The sequence below is a fragment of the Strigops habroptila genome, chromosome 13, assembly GCF_004027225.2.
Source record: "Strigops habroptila isolate Jane chromosome 13, bStrHab1.2.pri, whole genome shotgun sequence".
NCBI lineage: Eukaryota > Metazoa > Chordata > Aves > Psittaciformes > Psittacidae > Strigops > Strigops habroptila.
In genome coordinates this window covers 10,511,266-10,533,359 of record NC_044289.2, presented here as the reverse complement: position 1 = coordinate 10,533,359, position 22,094 = coordinate 10,511,266, and the positions used below count along the sequence as shown (strand labels likewise).

General features: G+C 37.0%; 1 protein-coding gene across 7 annotated transcripts in view; it reads left to right on the top strand.

The window, feature by feature from the left end:
* NCOA3 (nuclear receptor coactivator 3) overlaps positions 1 to 22,094 on the top strand; it is an 83,980-nt gene that overhangs the window by 37,170 nt on the left and 24,716 nt on the right. For 6 of the 7 annotated variants that reach the window (XM_030503260.1, XM_030503259.1, XM_030503261.1 and 3 more), the window contains 2 exons: positions 14,968 to 15,043; positions 21,834 to 21,941. In XM_030503260.1, the coding sequence (XP_030359120.1) occupies positions 21,844 to 21,941 (98 nt within the window). In that variant the 5' untranslated portion in view covers positions 14,968 to 15,043; positions 21,834 to 21,843. Of the gene's footprint in view, positions 1 to 14,967; positions 15,044 to 15,712; positions 15,769 to 21,833; positions 21,942 to 22,094 lie in introns of all 7 variants that reach the window. The other variant, XM_030503256.1, reaches the window with a different exon arrangement.

Here is a 22,094-nt window from a genome sequence, read left to right as displayed (position 1 = left end):
TCTTGAAATGTTCAAAACTCTGTATGTAATGATTCTTGCTTAATAATCCTCTAAAAAATGAGAATTGCCTGGAAGAAATGATTATTTTCATATTCGACAAATTTTCTGGTAGTCTGCATAGTTTGCTGGTCTATTTTTAGACTCAGAGTTTCCTGTTGCTTCAGTAACTCGGTGTAGTGCTAAACAGATCACCCTGGTCTGATGCCAGGTAACTTGAAGCTGTAGATGGCTCCTAAAGATAAAGTGGATGGTTATGATTCTTATCAGCATCATTTTAATTCCTGATCAGTGGTATAAAGTAAATTTCTTTCTCCTTACTAATGTTCTTCCTAAATACTTCATACTAATATTACTAACATTCATACCAAATGCTTCTCGTTTGCCACTTCTACATGGAGGCCATTTCAGATGACCTACGAAATAATTTTCTTTCTTCTTTCAATAATATCCAAATTGTTAAAGTCAAAAGATAAATTAAGGTCCAAAGCCAGCCTGGAATTCAGACTTTGCTGGACCAGTTTGCTAAAAATTGGAGATTCGAGATGGGATTTCTTTACTCCATCTTGGAAGCAGCAGGATTCTAAACAGTTGATCTCAAACGTAGGCATAATGGATTCACTGTATTTTCTGTGTCGTTTTGGATTGATGTTGGTCACAACTGTGGTCATAACTGTAGCAACCCTCAAACCCTCCCCATTTATATACTGGATTTAAAACGTGGGGTTACTTTTGTTGGATCGTTTAAAGACACTACTAATGCATAACCAGGTAGTAAAAGTCATACAGGCAACAAAAAAGTAAAAAGTAACATGACAATAGAAAATATGTCTCATTCTTGAGCTTGTTGGTCTTGAAATAATCCATAGATTTTAACTACTGTCCTTAAAAGCTTTGCACATTCATTTAATGAAATGACTGCATTGAATTATGACATTTTAAAATTTCAAAAGAAAAGGAACAAGACAAAAGCTGACTTTGTTTAGTGTTTTGTTTAGACTCGTGAGAACCCTAAGCTGATGTCTAGTAAAATTTAGTCTTGCAGACAAAATAAGCTATATGAATAGCAGAAAATACCCTTTTATAAATATGGATAAAATTTAATGTATTTGTGCCTGTATGGTTGTATTTTATTACTGGTGAATATCTGTATATTATTACACTGGTAATTGAGAAGATCCATCTTTTCTCTTTAGCAGTATCCCTCATAATTTATCTGGTGTTTATGAAGTCCTGGTAGAATGATGAGCAAATGGATTTCTTACGGGGCCGTTTTTCCTTGTCAGACCATGTTTATACTTTTATCCTGTAAAGTCTTTTCTCATGCATCCCTTCATGTACACATGCTCAAGAAAACTAGGATTTTGTACACAGAGGCACCTCTTTACTGAGGAAGGCTGCTCTTACCTGACTTTCCTTGAGACATATTGTTGGAGACTCGTGATTTCTCTTTGCAAGGACACAGTGATCTTGGTGGTGGTGATGCTTTGGGTTTGTGGTGCTTTTTGTTGTTTGGTTGGTTTCGAAGGTAGCAAATTGGATGTTTCATTGTAGTGACTTGAAGCTTGGCTGGCCTTCCTTGGCTAGCCCCAGTTGGAGAATTCCAATCTTTATTTCACTGTTGTAATGCACACACTGCCACAGTGGGATTGATTGAGGCGCAAGCACGTAAAGGTCTTAAAAGTGAGAAGCTTTCCTTCTGAGTTAGATTTTGGCATGCTTTCTTAATTTTATACAGGCTTAAACATATGGTAAGGTAAATGTTGGAGTTCTGCTTGTAACGTTTTTGTTGCTTTATTTTCCTTGTGAAGTAGCTGTAGGCGTCATTACGTAAAACTGTAGATGCTAAGAACGATTAAGGATACCAGTCCTTTGTTTTAAAAAGCATTTTGTAAGAATAAAAAAAGATGAATAGCTTTATTTTTGTCAGTGCTGGTCACTGATACCGAACTGCAAATTATAGTGGGGAACATGCTGAAATTAGCATGCCGTAATGAAATCCATTTTTGTGCTCTACTGTTGCTACAGTGATTGCGTGCAAAACCCATGTTACTATTGTAAATGAGTGAAAGTTAAGAGTGTACTGCAGAGTAGGTACGGTATTTGCAGTGTATTCTCTCATGGGCTGTGTGATTAATCTTAGCTTTTCTACTTGCAAATATTTCACGTGTTCATTCACTTACAATCAGTCCAGAAAAGGAAGGAGATGATGAGCACATAGGTGGTTTTTTGAATCCATTGGCCAGACTGTATTATCACTCCCTAGTTAAGGGAATTGTACACCTATTGCACAAATGTTTGTGTTTACCTACGTGGTAAAATGTATCAGTGTTACTGTGCCACTGGTTTTAGACTTTCGTCGCTATAATGGCTGAACATTCGTGGCTGAACATAAAACTTTCTGTAAGTAACTTATCTAATATTAGAGTGTTATAAGTCCAATTACTTTGTTCTGAGATAAGTGTAATGTAAATGGTGGTGTATTGGTATAGTGATGCTAGTAAGTTTTCCCATGTAAACAAGCATGTAGTTTTGAATTTCACAGCTCCTTTCTATGCATAGTTTCTCACAGTGCTCTGGTGGTCAAGCACTTCCTTCATTTCTCTAAAATAAATTCCTTTTCTAGGTTTAGTTGCTTATTTTTGCTCGTTCATGACCTAAATAATTGTAATGTATTCTTTTCTTGAAGCAATTTTGACAGTTAGAAGTCACAGATAAAGATGTAGTTTTTAGTGTTTTTCATATGAAAATACCTCTTAGTTGATATAGGAAGGAAAACACAATTGCTTTTTTCTTCACGTTTTGTATGTCTCTCGCAGGCTGCAGTATCGCCAGGGTTTTTTTTCAAATCTCATTATATTTGCTCTTTCTCTTCAGACCCCAACTGTGACAGTGACACGAGTAGCAAAGCATCTCATTTTTCATTTAAAAAGAAAAACTGATTCCATTCCCTGGCACTGTTAAAGACAATTTGAAAATATTAACAGTTTACCTTGAAGTCTGACTGAAGAAAACGGAGAAGCAAGGACCTGAAATCTAGCAGCCACTTTTTTTTTCTTTTTTTTTAAATAAGGAGAGAAACACAACATTTAATTATACATAGTTGTAAAAGGGAAATAAAAAAAGACCACCAGAACTCAGAGTTCCACAGTTCAAGGTTTCACTGAACTCTCTTCACTCTTCCTCTTTCATTGACCTCTGGCTCATAAATGGTTGAAGCTTTGGCTTTGAGAAATATTAGATGTTCAGAATGATAGCGCTGTGTTTATCCCATTAGCCTCTCTTAGGCTTAACCTATTACTAGGGAAGCTTCTCTGTAAAGCTCTGACAACAGACCTTAGTAAAATCACATTTCACACTGGTAAAGAAGTCTCCATACAAGTTTTTTGAGTAAAATAGGTTATATGCCTAAGTATATTTTTGCCACTTCACTAAATCAATTCAATATTTTTAAAATATATATATATATATATATAAAAAATCCTTTTAAAAGTTTTAACAAATGTAAAATGTCAAGAAATATTAGATCAGTCTGGGGATCATACAGGTCACAGTAATTCTGTGCAAATTTCTTTTTCCTCAAATAAGCTTTCCCTATTGAGAATAATATCATGTGGGCTGGTTTTCTGCAGACTTTGTTTATTCATGTGCTCAGTGATACTATCCTTTAGCATAGCTTCTGCTATCTTACTGGGGATAGAAGACAGTTGAGGCATGACTGTCAGATTCACTGGTCCATAGCTCCTGAGAGTCCCTCTAGATTCCTTTATGCCAGTAGGAGCTCCACCAGACACCTGCCAGTGTTCTGATCCAGCAGCCACTGGCAATGAGAGATTGTGCACTTTGGCAGTTCTGAAGATGCACATTTGAACCCCTTCTTGGATGAAGGGTATCTGGTGACTGAGCGATACCTCCAGTGTCTGGTTTAATTCTTCCTCTATAATTCCTTAAAATTAATTTTGCTTCTCCAGCCAGTTTACTACAAAGAAATGCTGGAAGTGGGGATCTCTCCAGTATCTTCAGTTGTGAAAGCCAACATGAAGAGATTTTCAGAGCTATGACTTTATCCTCTCTGCATGCCCATTTTATGCCTTTGCCATGAGGAGGTGCACTGTCTCTCTGGCTGGCTTCCTGCTTCCGATGTGGTGTTTAAACATCTTTTTATTATCAGTTGGAGTTTGGTGCAAGGCACATTTCTCATTCTTTTTTTAGTCCTGTATTTCCTGTTTACATTCAGTTCACCGTGTTCTAGGGGTGTTTCAGTTCTTCCCATGCAGACAAGCTTTCCACTTTTAAAACGCTTTTGTTCTCTGTTCCAGAGGCTGTGTAGGTGTACCAGCTATTACCCAGAGTTCACTTGAGAGCCAGCATCTTTTTTGTCTCTCTCCCTCCCTCCCCATTGTCATCACGGTACAGTCATCCAGTGACAATGTAATCACTTTTCCATCTTGAGGGCTGGGGGTGTGTGGTGATGTCCTCACATATCACTGGAGATGTGTAAATTAATATTCCACACTGCTTCTAAGCTGCATGGTTTTTTAAAACACAACCAACTGTACAGGAGTATAACACCATCTTTGAGAATGGCTTTGGTTTGTGTGCACAAGCATTAACTGATTCACGTGCTGACTTCCTCCTCCCTCCCTCTCCCCCGTTAAAACTATTTAAGATACTTTATTTTAATACTTTGAACTGGAGCTACAAATGATGTGATAGAATGAATAAATAAAGACAATATTGTAATGTGCTAGAAATTTTAGGATACATGTGTCGTACACTCTTTATGTCTTTCTGTGGAAAAGTGTTTTGGCACAATTCTAAGTAGTTTTGGAAATCAAATCTTCACTCGATTCATGTAGTGTAACACAAGTCTTCTAAGGTTTAAATTTAAATGTAAACCTTAAGTTTTAAAAAGCTGGGAATTTGAGGTGATTGTAATACTCAGTCTTTTTAGAGTGCCAGTGTGTGTTCCTAGTAAAAAAAGTCATATTAAAAATTAAGCTTAAGATTTGAAATGCATTTTTGAACTTACAGTAGATACATTCAAAGCTGAGTAATTTAATTTCAAGTAATACTCTTGTTGGTCTTATAAAGACCCCCTAAATACTATATCAAATTTGGAATGACATTTAGAAAGTCTTCTATGTTTTAATCTATGAACATCTGGTGAGTTCTAGTAGGAATTTGATCTTTTTTGTTTTCTGCTGTCTTCAGTATTTCTCTGAGGTTCTGATCTACGTTCTTTGATGGCTAGGCAATAACGGTTTTGAGGTCCATAGAAATTGAAGGCTTTATTTGTTCCATGGATTTGCGCTTTTGTTTGAGCTCTTTTATAAAATGTGTCCATCATATCTAGCCAGTTACTTTTTCTTCTTCTCCTTCAAAGATTTGCATTTTCTTTTCCTGTTTCATGACTTCTGCCCAATTCTTCTAAAAGCCAAATTCAGCTCAGAAATCCAGCAAGAAACAGACTAATTTAGTTATGGCACATAATGCCTCCAAACTGCATTTTACAGAATTATTCACATCTTTATGTTGCAAACAAAAAGGCTTGCCAGCCTTCCTCCCCCACCCCTGCACTATAGCTGTATAAGGCGCCTATTGTCTCCATTCACATTGAGATGTCACAGATGTGTACACTCTTCTGGGTTCTTTTCTCTCTCGCAGCTCTAATGACCGCTACTCCTTTGATTCCTTTCTCAGGCAAATTGGCATAGGCTATACAGAAAGAAATTTAGGTCACAAATAATCTTTAAATTATTCTACTTGAGTGAGAGGAAAGATTGAGCTGACTGTGGATTTGGAGGTACCGGAAATGCATGGCAAGAAATGGCAAAATTCATTTTATCCAACAAACACTATTTTGTCATCTCTGAGATCTTTGACTTAAGAATATCACCAAGGGAGTGTGCAAAATGTAAGTGTGTAATTGAACAAGAAAACTGTATTTAAGCTTTTTTCCCTCCCTAGAGATGAAAAGCAGGTATGTTCACCTGTAGTGTTGAAACAGCTATGAGTATTAGGAGTGACTAATTTAAAGAAATACTTTTCATGTATTTTCATTTCAAAATAAATATAGATACTTTTGTTTTATTTTGAGATTAGCTACTTCACTACCAGATTCCCTGCCTGTCAGGACAGTGTGTTTAAGGTTTAGCCCTACAGATGGATGTAGCTTTCCTGGAAGTACCTGGAATCCCACATGTGTTATGCCTCTTGGCTCCAAACACTGAGGTCTCAAGGAGGCAATTTGTGTTTGCTCATGGACCAAATTAGTTGCACAGATAGGCAGGTGGTTGAATTGAGCAGGCAGTAGCAGTGGTCTATTCATTAAAAATGATTTTTCTGTAAGCAAACACATTCCTTTTTACATGCCCCTAAGACATGCTATTTGTGTGTAGAAAAATCAAGCTCTTACAGAAACAGGAAAGTATTTTGTGCTTTGCATTACATTTCTGAACTGTCTTGTACCAACATCCTTTTATGGTTGGCTGCTTTATTTTCCAGTTAAAACTAGCATTGTGTTTAATGTGTACTAGCAGGTCACAATTTTCATCTCTTCTGTGGGCTAATTTTGCTTGTTGTCTAGTCCTATTTTTTAACTTCAAACCACTCAAAAGGTAAAAACCCCACAGATACAGCATCATTTCTAGTTGTTTTACCGGATGCTGTGATTAAATCTAAACATGTTAACTAAGTTATTGAAGCTGCTTCTCATTACTCTTTGTTGTTGTTTTGTAACAACAGAATACTATTCCCTCAAATATTTGTGCCCTTGAAAGTGGTGTGTATTTCAGCTGGCTGTAAATTTATGACAGCAGGCCAAAATTTATGACATGCTTTTTAAAGAGGGTAATCAATGCTTCTGTCCAGTGCTAGAGGCTTGGTATTGTCAGATGGTGTGCTTTGTAGAACTGGCTTTGAGTATTTAGGAACAGGGGCAGAAATCACTGTGAGCATGTTTTGGGTGGCTTGTGTCCCAGTTCATCTGCTGTAGACCCAGAGCACCACTGGCAAGGCTTAGTTCTCTCTGTTAATTTGTTTATAACACAGCTACTAATACCAGAATCTGTCTTTGAAGCGTCTTAAAGACTGGAAACAAATATTTCATTGATCATTATATTGTGTTGTTTACTTGGTGTTTGTGCTATGGAAGTCTTGAGAAATTGGGGTTTTCCAAGGTTAATATCAGAAACTAATCTGTTGTGTGGCAAATTGTGTTCTTATAAATGCAGAACAAAAAGATTGTTTTCTAGACACTAACATAAAAGATTCTTGGAACTGCAGCATTGGATTGCATCCTTTGCAGACCTAATTTTGTGTCATTCATAAAAGTGAAAGGTTTGGGTTTTAGTAGTCAGAATCAAAGAGGCTCTTTCTGTTGATGGTGAGAACATTCCAGTACATTTTGAAGTTGATCTGATGTATTTAGTATTCAAGTGTTTTCACTTCAGAGGTCTTTATCTTGATGGTAAGAACCATCAGTTTGGCTGAAAATGGTCTATTTTGTAGCATCCACCCAACAAAAGGTTAGCTTTGTTAGGAGTTTGCAGAATCTGCCAGGAGGCTCTAAACAAGTACAGAAACAATTATATTTTGCTATTCCCCAGTCCTTCCACAAAGGCAAAATATGACAGCGCTGTGTAGAAATCCTCAGAAGCATCACAACTGTTCTTTTTGAGGATTTGTGTTTTCCAGCTGTTGATAAACTTTGGTGCTTCTAATAATTATTCAAGTGCTGGGGAATGGCAGATGAAGTGAACAGGGTGATGGGCTAAAGGTATTGGGATGATTAATGACAGGGCTGTCTAAGGCACATGAGCATCAACTAGATCACATCCTCTAAGATGTACAGTCGCCCAGAGTAGAATGGGGGAAACAGAACAATTAGATCATTGCAAAAATTCTAAATTACTTAGAGCTTTTAATTGAGAGGTTTGTTTTTTAAATACGCAAATACAAAAAGAGTGGTTAAAGTGTTTTTTCGGCTGTGCAATTCTAATTAAAAATACTTTTGTTCTGCAACTTGATGCAGGAAAATTTACTCCTTCAAATAAGCAGTTTTCTTAAAAGCCAATCTCTATACCTACTGAATTGGTGAATACTTCCAATTCACATACACAATTCAAAAACTGGAAATACTGGGGGTGAACATCCATTACTAATAATAGCTGTAAAATGCAAAAAGAAATAATCTGTTTTGGATGCTTTTCTGAGTATTACTTTCAGAAGTTCGAAAGCTGGCATTAAACTTGGCATCTGCTTGATGGAGATCAGGTGTCAGAAACTGATAGTGTCTACAGTAAATGTTTCGTTCTGTCAAAACCAGTCAGTTTTTCCCTTTGTCTGAAGGCATCTTGGTATTGTTAGAGATTTTGAACCAAATGTAAAATGACTTCTGTCTCTAAATTTAAGCTCGCAATGGACAGGCTTTTGCAAGGAAATTGCTGATACTTTGCTTAATTTTCAACTGCTGCTTTGGAAAACTGTTCACATGTTATAAGCATGTTTTGTATAAAACAGTCATGTCTGTAAAATGAGTAAGATTTTGGCATGATAGGCTTTGATTCTAACAATGCCATAGCACTAAATGAGTTAATGCTAATTGTAATACTATAGTTGTGTTTAAGTTCTCTCTCTTTCTCTCTCTCAGTTCAGCAAGCAGTCTTTGCTGCCCTGAGACTTTGGTAGGGTAGAATGTCAGAACAAAAAAATTGCATGCATATATAATATGAAAATTTATGTGAACCCATTCAGAGTCACAGGAAGAAGAACAGACTTGCTGATGGCACAGTTAGAGCTTCAGGAAAAGGAATGGACTTGTTGATGACTTGGAGAAAGATCATGTGTGTTTAGTGAGACAGTCTTAGTTTAGTTGATTGCATTTCCTGTTTTCACCAAGAACTTTGTAAGCACTCTCTGCTTTTGAAGTGTCAGCGTACAGCTACCTCAAGGAAAATAGTAGCTGTTGCTACTGAAACTTTCCGATTGAATTCTTACTGTATCGAAGCTATATTTGGGAAGTTGCTTCCTCCATTATAAGAGAAAACTAATTCCTTAGTCATTGTTAAACTAAGGTAAGAGCTCTTGTGTCTTTATCAGATCATGTTGGACAATGTCTCTGTCACTCCGTTACCTTACAGGAGCTGCTCTATTCTATAAGAAAAAACCACCCCATAGTGTTGGGGTGATTTTCTCCTCTCCCCGCCTTCCCCCCCCAAAACAGAGTTGTCCCAATTTTATAAGTTGAGCTGTGAATCCCATCTAGTATCTAATAACAGTTATTGCTTTGTATTTGCATTTTATATGATTGTTAGTTTTTGCCAATCATCCCTTTGCATTGGACTTTATAATGACAGTGGTTAAAGTTTGTACTGAAAAGGTAGTTACATTATTGTAATGTCTCAAAATTGAATTCATATATTGATAAGGCATAAACCAACCTTTCCTCAGGTAAGTTAAAATGTCTGTTTAAAAACGAAACATAAAATGTTAGAAGTGATTAAAAAGACATAAATAATGTTTTCATATATTTATGGTCAAACTGATAGTTCCATGTTCTAAGGCTTTTAGTTGATGTCCTTTTCTAATTTAGATTTTGTACTTTGGACTGATCTTTAAATAATTCAGGACAACGTAATTCCGTTTTAACAAATTATGTGAATAAATTCAAGCTTAGTTCCCAATGAAGCTGACATTGTATATGTAGAGACATGTTCTACAGCTTGCATTCTTCTTACTAACCTGCGGATTGCCATGTGTCAATTGGCATAGAGTCACTTATGAATTAGCTGTATGCAGAGCTGGAAAGTGACTCTTAAATACTGTTGGTATTCTCTTGTGAGCTCTGGCAGGGTATTTGTCTGGTAAATTGAACTCTTTTATATAAATATCCATTTTTCTTTTATTTTTTTAGAATTTAATTGCTGTTAGTAATAGTAAAGACATTTGTGCACTGGTCACAGGACAGTCTCTTTCCATAGTACCCACTGTTTGTTGAAAGGATGATGGGAAAAGAAGCGTTTTCCACTTTTAGAACTGCATTAAATATTAATATAAAACCTAAGTAGACCATGTGTATTTGAGTCAACTACTAATTTGCCTGAGTTTCTTCTGCTGTTAAAGTGTCTGGAGGTCCAGAAAAGAATAGTGATGGCCTGTCCTTTCTTACCAGTTAAGTAGTTAACAAGTCCCGTTATACTAGCCCATACATCACATCCTATTTCTTTCTTTGTGGTATTTGAGCTTGGGATTTCTTTTCTTTCTATATATTTTGTTAAATTTTACATTATTTTTTAAGTAACTGTTTTTACTAACTCTTCCAATACAAGTCTATAAGGACTCACCTATGTTAAAAACATTCTAAATATATTCTAAAATCACTCAACTGATGCTAGCAGCAATATTGAAAGGCATATTACCTCTTCCAGTACAGTGGCTTGGAAAGTAGTTAAGATTGAAGCCCCCTTCAATATAATTTTGGCCTGCTGTGTTTGAGCATACAAATTCTTGCTGCCAGCCTCATGCAAGTAGGTGCTGTGGCTGCATCATGCCCAGTTGCCTTTCACTTACAAGAGCTGTATCCTGACAAACATGTCTAGGCAAAGAAGTTGGCTTTTCACAGCTGGGTTACGAGGACAGCAGTTGTTCCGAGTCTAAAATGTGGCTCACGTGCCTTTGGACCTGTGATGAGACACAAAAACCACTTTACCACAGGGCTTGGTGCGGAAGCCGATGGGTGAGAAACTTTTACAAGTGTTCAGCAACACATGGTGGAGGCGTAAGCATAGAGACTAGTCTTTTTTATAACAGTGAGTTCACTGGAGCCCCCCTTTTCTCTTTCATTTTATTTGTTATAGCAGGGTCCTGTATCTATTGCTGTGACTAGAAACAGGGACGTATAGGAAACAAATTAACAAGTAATGACACTCCAAAAATAGAGCGCACACATTATTTATCAGAGGAACAGGAGACGCGCTCTGAGTGTGTGTCTCTGACCATCCTTTAACTGAAAGAGTCCTGTCATATTAATATATGCAAAGTGAAAAAGGCTCAAGTTAATTGTCATGTGTGAAAAATAGCCGAGGAGTGCATAGTGCTTACTAAACACTGCAGGGGAATTGGTAAATGGAACCTGACAAGGCTTGAAGAATTATAGTCTCCCTAAGACGGAAGGTTTAATACAAAAAGGATGTGTGCTGAGTTAAGATTATTTAACATGTTGCAACAAGGTGTGTGCTTCACTGGCTACCAGAGTTTGAAATTTTGTATTTTTAACTGACAGCCCTGATTCAGTGAAGGCTCCAAGTCAGTTATTTTTAGCTCCTAAATGACCTTTTTGACTGATGGGATGGGGGAAAAAAGAGCAGAGGACGATCAAACGTGTATGTTTTGGAATAGTACATTATTAGTTATTGTACTGATGGAAGTGCTAGATTAGGATAGTGATGTATCAGTGTAATTTGCTGTTTGCTTCCTAATGTAAGTATAGCTGCTTTAGTCTTAAATGATAAGACTTTCTAGTACAAAATAGTTACAGTACACCAAAACCTCTGTGTTAACTCAGCATACTTGGGTCTCGTTAGCTGTTTCGGTAGTTTGTGCTTTCAGATTCACAAAGCTGTAGTTAAGGTTCGTTGGCATTTTATCTGGTGCATTTTTCCCCTCTGCCAGAGGTTTAAAAATACGCTAGTTTTATGTGCTGTAGTTTTGAAGTGTATTTGATTTCTTTCTTAAGCAGGCACATTAATTATTTCTGGAACACTTAAGGAGGATTACAGAGACTGTCCTTGTCACATCTTCTTTCAAAAAGTAACCATTGTGTTTGCCATATCTGGCACATTCGACTATGAATATATATGTGTATTTTTAACCTTAAGAACAGTGCAGTTCTAGCTCACTGTCATATTGTTGTTGTTGTCTGTGCCACAGGCAACAATATGCCTTGTCACTTAGCTATCCCATCCACGCTCTAATGTAATGTTCCTTCTTTTATATCTTTTAAAAATTGGATTGAAAGCTGGACTGTGTGTAAAAATGAAAATTGAATTTGGTAGCCAGGCTCTGCTGGATGCCCAGTTTCTCTATGGTGTAAAGTGACTATCTCTGTAGCTTATTCTGAAGGTGAGGAAATCAGTTGAAGGTCACTATGTCAAACTTATTGAGGTGAAAACATATCAAACAATGTTTTTGTTTGAGCACTTGTGTTTTTTGGGTTGAGCAGTTTTTAGACAGGAAATAGTACGTTCACGTGTTGAAAGTGGTACTGGAGTGGTGAGAGCTGAGGGAGAAGCTGGTGGTACAGCCCCAAATGCTGAGCTTTTAGAAGGATACTGACACTGGCAATCACTTGGTGCGTGGCTGTGCTTTGATACTCTAATATCACTCTGGTACTCTAATAGGCACTCTAATAACCTAAACTGATTCATGTGAAGCAGAAGAGAAAAAATGTTGAAATAAAATATTTTTTGTGTTAAAAAAGGTTAAGGAGTTGGCTGTTACCTCTGTACTCAGAAGAGGAAGCATGTAGGAGGTTTAGAGTAGGGATAACCAGGTTGAGTGGTCAGTTTTCAGTATGTAAGAGATCGGGCTTTCATTAGCAAGAACAGACCAAGTAGTATTGAAAAATAGGGATGTATTTTATTTTTTCATCTAAATCATAGAATCACAGACTGGTTTGGGTTGGAAGGGACCTTAAAGCTTATCCAGTTCCAAGCCCCCACCACGGGCAGGGACACCTTCCACTAGAGCAGGTTGCTCCAAGCCCCTGGGTCCAACCTGGCCTTGAACACTTCACGCATGGGGAAGTCATCAGCTTCTCTGGGCAACCTGTGCCAGTAGATGATAATAATGTAATGACTTATTAGATTATAAAATTTTAATAACCTGTTATAGTGGTAGTAACTTGAGGTCAAATTTCCTTTTGATATGCGGCAAAATTTTGCTGTATTGTATTTGATGTTAACTTCATGGTTTGCTGGTAGAGTTTTCATCTCTACTTCAGGTTGGTTTAATTTCATCCTGCTCTGTGGAACACAGTTCAGAGTATCTGTCTGGGTTGCTCTGCAAATTGACAGTTCTCATAGGATGGGGCTCTGCAGCATTTGGCCAGACCACATGAGTGAAATGCTACTCTAGATGCCTTTTCTAACCCTTTTCTAACCCATTAAGAGCCTTCAGATTGTTCAGAAGGTTAGGTTTTTGTTACTTTACTGCAGTACTTCTTTGGGAAGTTGTATTCCATCTTGTGTTTAAACAGCTCAGATATTGACATCCATTGAATTAATATTTATTTGAGAGGAATATAAAGGGAATATTCTAAAACTAGTTTATATAGTGTCAAGATTTTTATGTGGTCTTCAATTTAATACATTTTCAGGGTTCTTCTCTTTCCCCTTGCATTTCCAGTCATACAGAATCCTTTTGATACTTGTGGGTGTTGAATCTTCCACCTTTAAGTGATTTTGTGATGTTCATTTCTCCTACATGGGTCAACTTCTTAGTGAGACCCATTTGTGATTCTCTTTAACTGCTTCTGTTTTCCAGTTTATCAAGCTGTTGCAGAAATTTGATGAAAAAGCTTGCACATGAGACTGAAAAGTGAATGTAATTTATAACCTTTTTGTTTAATAAATTCTGTCCAGTGGAGATACCAGAAAATAGCCCTTGTTGGGTATAAGACCATCCCAGGGAAGCTGGATAGGAAGCTATCACTGCGTGTAGTGTAAGTCTGGTTTAGCATTTTTACAGAAATGAACAGCTGAAGGATTTAATTTTCTGTGATACCCAAATGTTCTTGATACTGCATCTTCATATGTCTTAAATTTTTCTTTTCTTTTTTTCTTTCCTTCTATTTTTCCTTGTGTGTGCTTTTGTTCTGGTTTCCATGATTAGCAGAGGTTGATTTAGCATAAAATGGTGTTACAGAAGTCTTTAATTAGGAGACAATTTACTCTTGATGCTTACTTTTACGTGACCACATTGTCAATCAACCTTCTAATTGGTAATTCCAGTTGGTATAAATAAAGCTACAATCAGTATTGTCAGAGGGATGGTTAAACCAGCAGATGAATGCACATGCAACCAGTTGATATGAAAAGCTTCAGTTTAATTTCTGAAGAAATGCGGTACTTGAATGAAACTCATTTACCTGCCTGCTAGTGATTACCTATTAAGTAGTCTGGGTAGAAGTATCAATTTTGAAACTCTTGATTTTGGATAGGACTATGGTGTGTGCTTACATGTGAATGGCTCATAAATAATTCCCAAGAGCAATTTATTTTTCTAATTAGCTTCAACAGCCCCTGCTTTACGTAGCGCTTTAAGCAGTTTTCAGTAAATCAATTCAATCACACAGCTGTTGTTTAAAACTTTGCCTAAGTTACTGTAATTCTCTGTAGAGACCCAGAATCCCACTAATTAGTACACTTAATCATACCTTGTACAAAATGCATGATAATATGGATTAGTCATTCCCAGAATTTCATCCAGAAGCCTGAGTGTTCATAGCTCTGAAATCAGTTTGCTGTTCTCAGGTAATAGTTATGTACCAAGCGGTGTGCACAGGCTGACATAGTGGCTACACACTGAAGTTTTACTTGCCAGTCATAACTTTACAAAACAATTTATTTGGTGTTGCAACGTTTTATATTGAGACTTAAAATTTACTAAGATCAACCATCTACAGTAGTTTCATTATTTCTTTCAAAGTTAGAAAAAAGATTACATTAAAAATAAATATATTTAGTTCTTATGTGAAAGGAGATCCAGCTTACCTGTGGCATTTGTGATATTAAGACTTTTGAGCTGTTTAGCATATAGCAGAGATGACAGTTACAGTGATTGTGAGTTTTAAAGTCATTTGGCATTAAAATAGCTCACTATTGAGTGTTTACTTTTTGGCAAGTTTATTAATATTAGATGAAAAAATGGAAGCAAGCTTTTTTTAATCGAGCCTTTTTTGTTTTTCAGGATGTGACTTAAAATGACTTCTGATTCTGAAGGTCCTCTGAAAAATATGCTGTGCTTGAATGTTTGCTAAGGACAAGTAAGTGACTGATTTCATAATTGACCTATATGTGCCTGGATATTTATTCCATTACCATTTTTAAAGTAATAATTTACAAATTGTACATGCAAGTATATAAGAAGCATGTTCTCAGGAAAAAGAGGAAACGCCCTCCCCCCTGCCTTGCTTCACTACTGTCAGAAAGTGAGGTTTCTAAGTTTGTTTTCTTGTGGAATCCTGCCTGTGTAACTGGGAACATCAGTTGTTTCTGTTGTCAGACTTATAACAAAAGAATCTTTGCACAGTTCCAAGAATATTTTGAATCAGAAGTTTCACTGAAAGCTCTCATACTTTTTTATATATGTGTATTTGAGGGAAGCATAAGTTTGAAATAACAAGTTTTCACTAAGAACACAGAATTGCTGAATGGAATTTCCTCTAGTTTTATTTATGTCAAGTGACATTTAAATATTTGGGGCTTCTCTTAGCATAAACCGGCTAGTCCATTACAGTTTGCATCATAAAAAATGGTGACTCATCTCTTGGTTTTTAGAGAGGAGGATTATATTTAGTATTTTGACATTACATACAATTAAAAAAAAATCCAGGCCATCCTCATGATTCATTGGAAAGGACTGGTTTGATTGAATTCTTCATAATTGGTTTATTCTGCGGAATGCTAAGAACCAACTTATGCTTTTTCTCTAGTGAATTTTTCAAACAAGAAATCAGCTCAGACAGAAGAGCTTCCAGGCGTGCAAGATATCATGAGTACATGTATTTAGTATAGGAAAAAGTTGATGGCTTCATGGGACCAAAGAAGTACTAAAAATGTTTTTATGGAAATAATGTGGTTTTTTTTCAAATACTTTGGATAGGTTTTAAGTTAGTATTGTATAGTTGTGCTTTGTGGGGTTTGGGTTTTTATGTGTGTGTGGTCAACAGTTGCAGCTAAACAAACATAAAAACTAAATCTGAAGCATCCAATTGTTTGTATTTTTGGGCCTATGTTAGGACAAACCCTTCCCAGTTGCCATGTGCTGTTTGGTGAGTAGGTCTTTCAGCTACAGCTACTGAGAACACAGGCACAAAAGGATAATGCTTGAGTTGGAGAAGGAAACCAGTGCTTTGAAAGACAAACTACCAGAAGGTGGTCCAGTGGGTGCTATTAAGTTAGTAGCTTTCCAGTGAGAGGATGAGGTGAGTAAGACCAGGGAAGAAACTATTATATGAAGCTGAAAACTTCCTGCTTATTGTGCTTAGTATTTCTCAATGTCCTTTTGACTTGAGTGCTCTGTAGGAAATGGTTTAGGAGCTTGCCCAATTTCAAACCTACTGTATTGTCAGCATGGACATCCTTTTCTTGGTAGTCCAGGGCAGAATTTTAGAAGCTAATTTTATTTTTTTTTTTAGCCTGTCAAAATATCAAAACCCTGACAGGTTGCAAAATGCTAGTCCTAAATGCTGGTTATTCCTTTAAATTCTAGGGTTTTGTTTGGAAGGCTGTACATACATTGTCATAGTAATTATTAGAACTTGTTTCATGTGCAAAACTCGGTACCTTTTTAACAATCCATCTATGTTTTTCACTAAAAATGAATAGCCCTGACCTGTGAGCAGTATTATAGTACATTGCAAAGGATGTAGACATGCGCCTTACTAATAATGACAAATGTTTTTTCAGTGCACATACTGATGAGCAAAAAGGTCTTTGTTATTTTTTGTTGTTTCCCCTTTTTGGTAAGTGAGAAAAATTTGGGGAAAATTTGGATTATATATGAACATAAACTCAAATAGTAATGCAGAAACTAGTACTTAGTGTTGGCAACTAATCATGAATGTTTGGAACTTTGAGCCGTGTTTTACATCATCTTGGTTTTACTCAAGCTTGCATATTATGTATAAACTTTGGAGGGCTCTGGACATATTTGCTTCTGTTCAACTTTAAGATTCCCAATTTCATACAAATGTATACCTGTCTAAACTATTTGGCAAGAGATAGGGCTTTGTTTTTCAAATAACTTTTGGAAAACCATATTGGGCCAAACAGAGTGTGACTTTGTGTCACCTCTTTTCAATAGCCAAGTGGAATGTAGCATAAAATGCTTTTATTTTATAAAATGTTTGGTGAAAATAACCAGGTATTCCAATACAGTGGAGCAACATGGACAGTTTAATTTAGAAATTAAAATTAGTTGCTCGTGCTGATGACTTCAGGCGAGCAGGCATTTAAATTACTGTTCCCTACCTGGCTTTAAAATTTGACAGTCCCAAGAAATTCTCTCTATAAATGATATAAAGGAACAGATCAATTTTACATAAATCTAGTTGTTTATCACTGGATAGAATTTCTATTCAGCATTTCTTCATCCTTATATGTAATCAATCTGCCGTAGTTTCAGCATTTTAAGCAAGTACTTGTATATGAATTTCATGAAAAAATACGTAATAGTATGTATTGACACCTCAGGCTCATAATATTTTCTCTCTGTTATCGTACTTATCTAAAATTTAACGTAATTTCTTATATTTGGCTGGTTTTATGTAATAATTGAGTTATTGAGTCAAATTAGTTTTTATGTTTAATTACACAACAGATAAAACTTCACTGTGTAATTCTTCAGAAAATGCTTTGCTTAGGTAGATAATACTGTGCAGTGTAACTAGCAGAGGAGTCAGCATTATAGGTTCATTGAGCCAGAAAGAATGCAATTTCCTCTTAGCTCAGAAAGTAAGTTTACAGAGATGGCTGTATTGAACTTTTTTGCCTCTAGTAGTAAAAATGCATAAAAATTTGAACTTTAGAAAGCAGTGTTTTGGAGCTGTCTTCTGAAATAATGATTAGCTTCAGGAAGATGATGCTCGAAGGGCTAAGAGCACCTCTCCTATGAGACAGGCTGAGAGGGCTGGGCTTATTCAGCCTGGAGAAGAGAAGGCTCCAGAGAGACCTTAGAGCAGCTTCCAGTGCCTAAAGGAGCTAACAAGAAATCTGGAGAGGGACTTTTGACAAGGGCCTGTAGGGACAGGACAAGGGGGAATGGCTTTAACCTGACAGAGTGGAGGTTGAGATGAGCTCTTGGGCAGAAGTTCTTCCCTGTGAGGGTGCTGAGGCGCTGGCACAGGGTGCCCAGAGAAGCTGTGGCTGCCCCATCCCTGGCAGTGTTCAAGGCCAGGTTGGACACAGGGGCTTGGAGCAACCTGCTCTAGTGGAAGGTGTCCCTGCCCGTGGTGGGGGTTGGAGCTGGATGAGCTTTAAGGTCCCTTCAACCCAAACCACTCTTGATTCTATGAAAACTCCCCCAACCCCGAATACAGATATCTTTTTGGAAAAACTTTTTAGCTCATTAGAAATTATAGGTTTATATTCAATGAATAAATGTAACACCTGGTACTTTCTAACTGGTGATTTCTTTCATTATTAACTCACTGAATAATAGCTTCTTTTGTGAATATTTCCTGTAGGAGGGAAATTAGTTTGACTGTTAACAATTTGTACTGTAAATCCATCTGTATGGGGAAGCAGCTTCTGTAATTTCCTTAGCTAAACAGTTACAGAGTTGTTCTAGGCACTACATTGCTGCCCAGGCTGTAATGATACTCTTAGGGAAAGGAAAATACATGTACAGGGACTCTGCAGCTTCAGGCCTGAATAAACTATCACTAGTTACTTGGGTGTAATAGTAGGGAAACAGCCTACACATATTACCTAATTTTTCCTTCCTTCTCCAAGCTTCTATATTTAGGCACCGCAAGGTTTTCTTAAATAGAAGCAGGGTTGCATTCTCTGATAGGTATCGTGTTTCTGAGACAAAATGGAGTAATTTTTTTCTATTTAATCATATTGTGAGTTATCTGCCAGTAGAGGTAGATGGTAAACCAGAAATGACATTTCATTCTAAATCATTTAATGCAACCCTGTTACCTGCGTAATTACATTCCGTTGAAACGTCTGTCTCCTAGCTCAAATTTTCAACTATTTAATGTATTTTAAATCTTTCCTCCTCTTAAATAGAATTTACTCCTGGCTTCTGACGTACTTGGTGTGCCCACACCCTTCCTGACCTATCCTTAAGCCTTATATTTTAAGCTCTTCCTTTCTTTTTCCGCAGTGGCTCTTAACCCTGCAGCTCTGTGCTCTGCCTATGAATGCAGTTCCAGGGAGGGAGGCAGCAGTCCTGGAGTGTGCGTGTGTCACCTACAGAATGACTCCCGGACTCAGCGTTAGCTGCGAGCTCCGTAGGCACAGACCTTATGAGTCATATGTTCTGCGAGCTTCAGATAATAAACTGCTTTTCGCATGATCATAGCCTGTTTGTGTTATCTGCGTTTGGAACTGCTTGTTTGTTCAGATGAGTAGTTTTTCATTCCGCTGCTTAATTGTAGAAAAAGCAATCCCCGCAGTTGTTCAGTGCTGCACTGTCATCTAGTGGCATGATAGTGTATTTTTCTTGATCTTCACCTAAGGTGAGCTGCAGTAAATGTATTCGAGAGGTTTTTGCCCTCGAGGAATATATGGTCTCTCTGTATATTGTGCTTTGTATAATCCCTCCATGGCATCCAGGTTTTGAATCAAATATTTAGATATAAATCAAAAATCTATGCCTGTGCAGTCCTTGACTTCAGTTACGGAGTTAGGCATCTTTTGGAATTGTTTATTTCAAATGCAGGATTGTTTCACTGTTGTGTTTAATTTTATTGTGATGTACAAAGTATATTATCTTTCCTCTCCTGATGTCTGTCAGTTGGGGCGAGGACTGGTTATGAATACAATTCTATGTCAAGTATTGTAACATCTGCTTAGCTGCAGAGAACTTGTGTTTTAAAGAGATGCCATTCTACTTCTGAGCTTTGTACATGTGCCAGGGTAATCCAGTGTGTGCTCCTCAGTGCAGCAGCACTCCTCTGTCCTGTCTAGCTTTCAAAGGTTGTACTGCTATAATAATGGCCTTTTAAATTCTCCACCTGTAGACACCCTGCAATAACAGCATCAGCTATTGCAAGCAACCCCCATGCTGCTTCATGCAAATATGTTCTTGTGTGTCTTTGCCCTTTCAGTTTGGACTTTAGAGAGAACTAAGGCAATATTATATTTTTTGTTACAAAAAGGTAGTAAGCAAAAAATCCAGTCAGTCAAGGTCAGTACATCAGAAGCAATACACACACTTCTCTTCTTCAGATGTCTTGTCCTGGAAGCAGTTAGTTAGGTGCTTTCCTAAGGGTTGGTTTTCTTTGCTGCAAAGGTACACTGCTGACTTGAGTTTAACTAAGTTCTTGTTCACCAGGGTGGCCAGGTCCTGTTTGGCAGACGTGCTTTCACTCAGTTGGCTACCAGCCTCTGATATCTTAACATAAACTTCATTTAAGTGAAAGTGTGTCTATCAGTTCCCTGTCCTTGTGATACGTGATCACCAACTTCAAGGGATTTTTTTTTTTTTTTAATAACTAGTATGGTGGGTTTTGCTTGTGGAGATCCATAAAGAACATTTTTTTTTTTTTCCCCTGAAACATTTATTAGTGCCTGGATTATATGGAAAAGTTCCTCTCCAGCTAAAAATCGTAACTGTCTTGCCTGAATGTTTAGGATCAGTTACTGCTATTGCTGTATGGGGTAAAGAACTGAGGTCTGAACTAGACTGCATCCCTGCCTAACCAGGGCAACTGAAATTTACGTTTAATTTGGCAATTTCTGTTAAAAGGATGAAATAATGCTAAACTTCTAACTGCCCAGATGTGTCTTGTCATTGTGGTACAGAAAACCAAATATAAGTTATTAGATCATTTTATGTTTCAATTATGTTCTAAAATACTCTGGCTATATAAATAGCATAAATCCATTACAAAGTTGTTTTCCTCCTCAGCATGTTGTTGATTGCAGCATAGCGGGATCTGCTATAGCTGTCTCCTCTGTGGTTGTGTTCCTTTTTCCTCTTGGGAGTGAGTGGAGATGAGTGTCATGGATATATCATTTCCCAGGCTGTTTAACATACCTAGACTTTAAGACAAGTAACCTATTATTTTGTTGAGTTATGGCCCAATCTTTGCTGCAGAAGCAATAGAGCTGAAAGAGTTCGGAAGTCTTTGCTTGTCTTGTCCTCAAGGTTTTAGAAAACTGTTTTAGAAGGTTTAGCAGGAGACATGAAGTTAAGACTGTAGTAACCTGTTGAGCTAGAGATGGTAACAGTAATCTGTTGGCTTTATGCTGAGCGAGGCGTGAAAATCCTTTAAGCCCCCTGATTTATTCCCAAGGGTGTCAAGTATCTGTGGCTGCAGTGGTTAGACTACCTGAAGAGAAAAAGGGAGCATGCAGAAAAGGAAATTTTATTCAACACTTCTGTATTTTCAGTGTTCTGGTCACCGATTTATCATAACCTGAAGAGTATCACTTGCCCTTTTCTCTAACGGTATCTAGCTTCATCGTTAGTATTTAACTACATTTTGACATAACGTATTAAGGAACCACTTTCTTTTCAAGTTATCTAAACAAATATTAAAACACTGAGAATGTTTTTATTTTCAGACAAATCTGAGCTATGGAGTGGTCCCAGTACTATGGTGCAAAATTGTGAACATCTCAGAATCAAATAAAATGCAATTGTTACATTTATTTTTGCTTACATTGATATAAAGCTTTGTAAACCTCTGTTTTGGCAAAATGCAAAGTCGAGCTTTAAGAAACAGTAACCAAATATTTTTTAATAGTAAAAAGGTATATTGATTTCCAGTAAAAATACTCATAAATCTGGTTAAGTGATTTATCCAGATAAGTTCTCTGCATTTTGAATTATTATTTTGAGAGGTTCATTCACACTTCTTATTTTGTTGCTTTTAGTTGCTGATGCATGGTCAAGATGAGTGGATTAGGAGAAAACTCCTTGGATAGCTTGACTAATGAGTCAAGGAAGCGCAAGCCATTACCTTGTGATACACCAGGTGCAAGGTAGGTGTATATAGACTTTTCTCCTTTTTTTAAACTGAGTTTTTAAAAAATAATTTTCAAGTTTTCTTTGCAATTTAGGGTAAATTCTAGCTAATCATTTTGTTCAGTTGAAAAATGCTCTAGGCCAGTTTCTGTAGTGAAGATACACAGCTT